At 32.4% G+C, this 8215-nt stretch overlaps 1 protein-coding gene across 1 annotated transcript; it reads right to left on the minus strand.

Annotated features, from left to right (window-relative positions):
* Positions 1 to 6709: 6709 nt before the first annotated feature.
* LOC110013301 (uncharacterized mitochondrial protein AtMg00810-like) lies at positions 6710 to 7324 on the minus strand. The gene has a single exon (XM_020699483.1). The coding sequence runs from the start codon at positions 7322 to 7324 to the stop codon at positions 6710 to 6712; it is 615 nt and encodes a 204-aa protein (XP_020555142.1).
* Between the last annotated feature and the right edge of the window lie 891 nt (positions 7325 to 8215).

Below are 8215 nucleotides of genomic sequence, written 5' to 3' on the forward strand. Positions count from 1 at the left end.
ACCTCTCAAACTTCATATTTGCTTTCTGGAAAGAGGCAACTTTCTGCATCCAAGTCATCTAATAAACTTTGCTGCTGTTTTTTCATTTTGTTATCACTCATACAGAGAATCTCTCTTACTGGCCATTAAAAAAGAATTAAGTATTTTTATTTTTTCATCTGTCATCCCAATAATTGCATGACTGTGATGATATGTTAATCTCCATCTCTTTGTCTTCTTACATATTTAAGGCCCTATTCATTTTCTTTCTATAATTAAAACCTCAAGTTGGATCCAACACAAACAAAAATGTATATGAATAAATGTTAGTTATTTTATTCTTATCCCAACATTCGCAATTTGCAATTTTTTTCGATACTTTCATTAAGATATTGAACAATTCCTAAAATTATGAGGAAAGACATAAATAAATATATATATATACTGATCACCAACTGCAAACAACTTGACATATTTTCTCACCAAGATAAGAAATAATTACAAATTTTAATTTCATCCCTTCGGAAGAAAAATGGATAATGTCTATGGATTTTTTGGTGAAGGTGATTCTTAATATTTTCTAAGCTTAATTGTTTCTTCATCACTTCTTGTTTAATTAAATATAAAAAGTCAAAAAGTAAAATAAATAATTTATCAACATTGAGAAAATAAAATAGTATTAAATATACATGAATACAAAATTATTGATAATGAGCAAATTTAAAAACTACGAAAGGTAAATTAAGGAGCAGCCACGTTTTTTTACGAGTTGCTGGGCTATGTGGTAGGATAAGAACAAAATGATTATGGAACCCAAATTACAGGATCCGTTGTGTGTGGTGAAAAACGCATTTGTGTGGCACCGTCAATATCAAGAGACAAAGGCAAGGGATTAAATAATTTTATTGTCTTCTCCTCCTGATATTGATGGAGCCACACAAACGCCTCTTGCACCATACACAATGGGTCCTGCAATTTGGATTTCATGACCATATAGCCCAACAATTCGTAAGGAACCTCGACGACTGCTCAATATTCAACAACTCAAAACAACCTGAAATCCCATCAGCAGGGGCCCCCATCCACGCCAACAGATGCTACGACGGCAGATTCGAGAGTGCCCAAATTAATCTAGCAATAGAACAATCGTGAAGCGAAGCAATACAACAATTTATCCTCCTATGATTTTTAAACTGAAGCAATTTAACTCCTTGTATAAGGAGGTAGATTGCTTTATTTTAAAAATGATAGGGGGATAAATTGCTATGCACCCCAATTCTTTTACCGCGTATATTCTCCCTGATATTCTCTCTATTTGGCTTATTTACTTTTATGATACAAAAAACAAATTTGTTATAAAAATATTATTCTCTTAAGAAGCATAACAATTCTATTACAAGTTATGGACAATGCCGACCAATTAAAGATTTCTTTCTTTTTTAAAAAAGGGGTCGATCCATGACTCGATTTTTTATTTTTATTTTTTAAAAAATATTCATTATTATTATTACATATTAAAATTATTTAATTCTAAATTTAAATGATTTTTAATTATAATTAATGTTAAAAATGTATTAATTTAAAAATTATAATCAATTGCTACAGATGTTACAACAAATATAAATATTAAAAATGCCTACATGTTCCACAATTGCATTGGTGGCATTGGTGCCGAGGTCTTCTTATTTTTTCTTACCCACATTCTGTGTTGGCTCATTTTGTTCTGTAGGGAGTGGATCAGACCGGGAAGCGCGGCGTAAGCATGAAAAATCAAAAATTACGATTAAACATACCATTAAATCTCTACTACAAAAAAAGGCAGGATTTGGAGTGGGTTAAGGATCCATTTTTTTGTCTTTGGAGCAGTTTGCAGGACATCAAACTTATTTGGAGCCATTTTTGGAATGATTTTGGTACAGTTGGAAATTCATCCTTTACAAATGGCGTTACAAAATTTAAGGAACGGTTCAAGCAAGACGTTCCTATTTGGGACGGAAACTGTAACACTCTATGAAAATCTTTCGTTATATTGAATTTGTCAAAAACAATTATTTTTTTTTAATTGGAACGATTTTAAGAACTATCAATCTTATTTAGGAACACGTATATAAAACTGTTTCAGTAATGGTATTAGGAACGACCTCTCTGAGTTTGGAACATGTACATAAAGTGAAATAACACTGGTATTAGGAACAATCAGCCACTATTTAGGAACACTTATTTCAAATAATTTTAGCAATGATATTTGGAATGGTCAATACAATTTTTACGTAAATGTTTAGAACTGTTTTATCATTGGTATTTGGAATGGTCATTTGATTAGATTTGTAACATTTCTTTACCATTACTAAAACCGTTCCTAATTTTTTAATTTTTTAATTTATTTATATTTTATAATTTATTCATATATTTCATAAATTGTAATAATTAAATGAATTTATATATTTCAATAAGTTTTGTTATATAATTAAATATTTTTCTTAAATTGACAAGTAATTCACTTATAATTTTTTATTATTTATAAATTTATGTCAAAATTTTTTAATTTCTATGAATTAATCTAAAAATTATAATAATAATAATAATAACAACAATAATAATAATGATGATGATGATGGTGGTGGTAGAACAATTTTAATTATTATTTTATTATATATATAATGAGATTAAAAAGTTTAATCAATAAGTACGATATCTTAAAATCCGGGCACCTGATTCATACGAAATTTAAATATATACAAGACTGTGTCCATTAAATCATATCCGATGGTTTGATTTAAAATCACATGGCCTGATTCAACGATACACCGTCTTGAATGATTACTCTTATGTTTCGAGTACGATATCTCAACATCCATATATCCAATAAATCTAAAACTTTACCAAATGTACTTTTTTGTAAGTTTTATCATATCTGACGGTCAGATCTGAATTTTGATGGTCCGATTAACCCATTTTTTCAACAATGTAAGATGATAGTTACATCAATGTTATACTAACATTTATAAATATATAAATTTTGCATCAACAATGTAAGATGATAGTTACATCAATGTTATACTAACATTTATAAATATATAAATTTTGCAAATTGTCAACATATATTAATTTCAACTATATCTATGTAAAAATTTGATGATTTGATTTCATTATTTAAAATAATAATAATAATAATGATGATGATGATGATGGTTGAATAATTTTAATTATTATTTTATTATATATAATGAGATTAAAAAATTGAATCAATAGTTAAGATATTTTAAAATCCGGGTACTTGATTCATACGAAATTTAAATATATACAAGACTGTGTCCATTAGATCATATCAGATGGTATGATTTAAAATCACATGGCCTGATTCAATGATACACCGTCTTGAATGATTACTCTTATGCTTCGAGTACAATATCTTGACATCCGTATATCCAATAAGTCTAAAAGTTTACCAAATGTATTTTTTTGTATGTTTTATCATATCTAACGGTCTGATCTGAATTTTGATGGCTCGATTAACCCATTTTGTTCAATAAAGTAACATGATAGTTACATTAATGTTACTAACATTTATAAATATATAAATTTTGTAAATTGTGAACATATATTAATTTCAACTATATCTATGTAAAAATTTTATAATTTAATCTCATGATTTAAAATAATAATAATAATAATAGTAATAATAATAATAATAATAATAATAGTAGTAGTAGTAGTAATACAAAAAGTCAAAAATAAAAAACCCATCACTTTCTCTCTCTTGTTCTCGTTTCTTCTTCTTCTTTCTCTCTTTCTGTTTCTTCTCCATTCTTTCTCCTCTCTCAATTCTTCCCCAAATCCATCTCTTGGATCCCTAACCCAAACTCACGGCAATAAAGACGGCAGGTCGGCAATGAGGACGGCGACGAGTACGGCAACGAGCACGACTTCAATCTTTCTCCTCTCATTTCTTCCCAAAACCCATCTCTTAGAACCCTAGCCCTAAACTCACGGCAACAAGGACGATAAGTCGGCAACAAGGACGGCGTCGAGTATGGCTTCCAGGTAATCTTTATTTCTCTGTTGCATTTTACTTATTCTTCTTTTTCTTGGGTTTGGGTGTGTTTTTAGCACATCTTGTTTAATTCTTTTTCTTGGATTTGGGTGTGTTTTCAATGGACAATGATTTGTTTAATTCTTGTTGTTGTTGTTTGCTTTTGTAAGAGTTGTAATGTTGTATGGAAGACCATTATCAATTTGCAAAATTTCTGAAAAATTTTGTATGTAATGTTGTAAAATTCCTCTCCTTCCCGCCTCCATTCTGCTGCAATTTCTGGAACAAATTCGCGAGCTCGAGCTCGAGCTCGACAGCTCAAACTCGAACTCGACAAATCGAGCTCGAGCTCGAGCTCGAGTTCGGAATCACAGAGTCGAGCTCGAGCTCGAGCTCGACTCGTTGCCAGCCCTAGCCTAATCAGATCATTAAAATTTTAATCAGATCGTTAGATATTACTAAATTGAAAAAATTCTATATCCGATGAAGTTTTGAACATTTTTGTTATGCAAGTACTGAGATAACATATCTGATACAAAATCAATGGGGTTAAAAATGATGAACTGTCCATCAGACCATGTGATTTTAGATCAAATCACTAGATATGTTCACATATGAAAAGTATTGTTATGCGTTTAAGTTTGGAATTTATTAGTGTCCCGGATGTTGACATATTGCAACCGGCAAGTGAACGAGGAATCTGTGGACATATTTAGGAACGGTTTTAGAACTTATAAGAACGTTTTTTGTTAATCATTCTAGGAACGGATAGTTTATACATTTATGCATGATTTTATTTAAATTCATCTTAGGAACGATCAAATATTTGAAAATCGTTCCTAAGTTTGATTTTCCCTCCACTTTTCATTTGGGGTGAAATTAAATCTTTTGGAATTTTTTTTTGGAACAGTTAGAATAAATTGATGTTCCTAAATTTTGTCCCTTATTTTTACTATAGGATATTGTAATGTATTAGGAATGTTTTTTTTAAGTGCGTTCAAAGTTGGAACAATGTTTGGAACAATTTGTTTGTTTTTGGACCGTTCCTAATTAGAAAAATATTATTTTTTGTTTTAAAAAATAATTTCATTTGTGTGAGAACATTATTTTGCAAATTATCCGCAAAATACACTCGAAAAACATTCCAATTTGTAGCGAATTTTGGAACGATTTTTAAAACACATTACTTCTTAAGTAAAACTCATAATTTGGAACAATTTTTGGCATAATTGATTAAGTGTGTACTAAAATCGTTCCAAATTGTACTTTATTTTGGAAAACATTTTGTAACTGTAATCTTTTGGACATCAATTGTCACACATATAGGAACGGTCATTGCAAGACCGTCCCTAATTCTAATAATGTGTTTTAAATAGAGTTCCAAACATTAACTGTTACTATTTTGGAACGGTCTCTGAAATGGATTTTGTCACTGTTAGTTTGGAACACATGTTGGAACGATTTGGCCGTCCCAAAATTATAACCTCGAAAAAAATGTGGATCATGACGTTGTCATCTATCAATATGCATTGTTCATGTGTTCCAAAGCCCGTTCCAATATGGATCCAACACAAACAAAAATGTATATGAATAAAATGTTAGTTATTTTATTCTTATCCCAACATTCGCAGTTTGCAATTTTTTTCGATACTTTCATTAAGATATTGAACAATTCCTAAAATTATGAGGAAAGACATATAAATAAATATATATATATACTGATCACCAACTGCAAACAACTTGACATATTTTCTCACGAAGATAAGAAATAATTACATATTTTAATTTCATCCCTTTGGAAGAAAAATGGATCATGTATTTATGGATTTTTTGGTGAAGGTGATTCTTAATATTTTCTAAGCCTAATTGTTTCTTGATCACTTCTTGTTTAATTAAATATAAAAAGTCAAAAAGTAAAATAAATAATTTATCAAAATTGAGATAATAAAATAGTGTATGGGCTTAGATTATTCAATTGGATTAAATGAATCTTTAGACTTACTTTCCTAAAATTACTTTAATCAACTATTGTCCAATGGACGTTGGTTGGGTTTGATTTAATTTGATTAAATCATGTCCGGTGCATACTTGAAGTTATTTGAAGTCCAACCCCATTTGAAGGAGGTTGGAGCAAGTCAAGTAGGAGTTGGAACTCCTCACCATGATGAACATTATGGAGTACTTATTTCATCATGGTTGAAGGTTATATGCATGTATGTATGTTGAAATGGAATCAGTCAATGTGAATGAAGAGTGTCATGATGCGAAGAGAATGAACAGAAGCAGAGATGAAGAAGAAAGGAATTATTTCTCATTATGTCGAAGAGTCCAAGAAGTGTTGTATATATACACTTCAATTCTTAACAGAATAAACTAACTAAAAAGTTGCTGAAAAACAAAGAAGTCACTTATAAAGTCGTGACTGTACAAACACGACTTCAAGCGCAGCAGAAATAAAGGAAGTCCCTGTTTACTGATCTTCTTCTTCCTTGGAGCACACTTGAGCTGCATCTTCCACTTGCCACATTTTAACACTCCCCTCGCAAGCTGGACTTGGGGAAAGATTGACCAAGGCTAGCTTGGATCTCAGATGCAGGAAAGAATTGCACGGTAGTGACTTAGTGAAGACATCTGCAATTTGTTGTTTGGAAAGCACGTAAGTAGGCATTATGACCCCTTCCTTGAACTTGTTTCTCACTACATGGCAGTTATTTCCAGGTGCTTTGTTCTCTCATGGAACACGGGATTGACTGTTATGTGTATTACCGCCTTGTTGTCACAGAAGAAAGGTACTGGCAATTGTACTTTAATGCCGAATGTCTGTAAGAGGTAGATCAACCATACTACCTCACAGGTGGTGCTGGCCATGCTGCGGTATTCAGCTTCAGCTGATGACCTCGCTACCGTAGTTTGTTTCTTTGTTTTCCATGATATGGGAGTTTGTCCCAGAAAAATGCAAAAGCCCGTAAGTGACTTTCTAGTTGATTGGCAAGCAGCCCAATCTGCATCACAAAAGACTTTAAGTGAGAAATTAGTGTTCAAAGGGAAATATAGACCAGAAGAAACACTCCCTTTTAGGTATCTGACCACATGCATTGCAGCATCCCAATGTTTCTCACAAGGATGCTGCAAGTGCTGGCTCAACTGCTGAACAACATAGCACAAATCAGGCCTCGTAAAGCCTAAGTAGAGTAATCTCCCAACCAGCCGTCTGTATCTGGAAGGATCTGTAAGTGCAGCACCTGTGTCTGTATCTGCAAAGAGCTTCACTCCTGGAGGCAATGGTGTAGTGGTCTGTTTTGCCTTAATCATCCCGACATCTTTTATAATATCTTGGGTATATTTATGCTGAGTGACAATCAATCCATCTTTGGAGTAAGCTAATTCAAGACCAAGAAAATATTTGGCATTTCCAAATGTTTAACAGTGAAAAGATCATCCAAATAATTTTTAACTTTCATAATATTTTCTTCAAAGGCAGAAGTGATGAGAATGTCATCTACATAGACAAGAAGAGCAATCAAATTGACACCCTCCCCTTTAGTGAATAAGCAATGATCATGGTTGCATTGTTCAAAGCCAAAAATCCTCATTTTTCCAGTAAACTCTTCATTCCATTTCCTAGAGGCTTGTTTCAAACCATACAAGGATTTTTCCAGTTTACAAACTCTTCCTAATGGGGCATTATAACCTTGTGGGATTTCCATATATATATCTTCATCAAGGTAGCCATGTAAGAAGGCATTATTCACATCTAAGTGGTGCAATGGCCAGCCTCTGCCTACAGCTATAGCAAGGAAGAGTCTTACAGTGACTGCCTTTGCAACAGGAGCAAAGCAATCATTGTAATCCTCTCCTTCAATTTGACTATAGCCTTTGGCCACTAACCTAGCTTTATGCCTTTCAATAGTACCATTAGGATTAAGTTTTACCTTGTACAGCCATTTGCAACCAATGGCCTTCTTGTTCTGTGGTAAGCCTGTCAGTGTCCAAGTCTTGTTTTTCTCCAAGGCACTGATTTCATTTTTCATGGCTTCCCTCCGTTCCGGATACTTATGTGCCTCCATGTAATCCTTGGGTTCCTGCATGTTAGATAATTTCTCCACAAAACAGTTATGAGCATGTGTCATTTGATAGTTGTTAGTGTCCTCACCACTGTAACACTCATAGTCTTGCATCCACCTAGGTCTGTTAGTGAGTCTA

This window comes from Sesamum indicum, unplaced genomic scaffold (assembly GCF_000512975.1).
Source record: "Sesamum indicum cultivar Zhongzhi No. 13 unplaced genomic scaffold, S_indicum_v1.0 scaffold00112, whole genome shotgun sequence".
Classification (NCBI taxonomy): Eukaryota; Viridiplantae; Streptophyta; class Magnoliopsida; order Lamiales; family Pedaliaceae; genus Sesamum; species Sesamum indicum.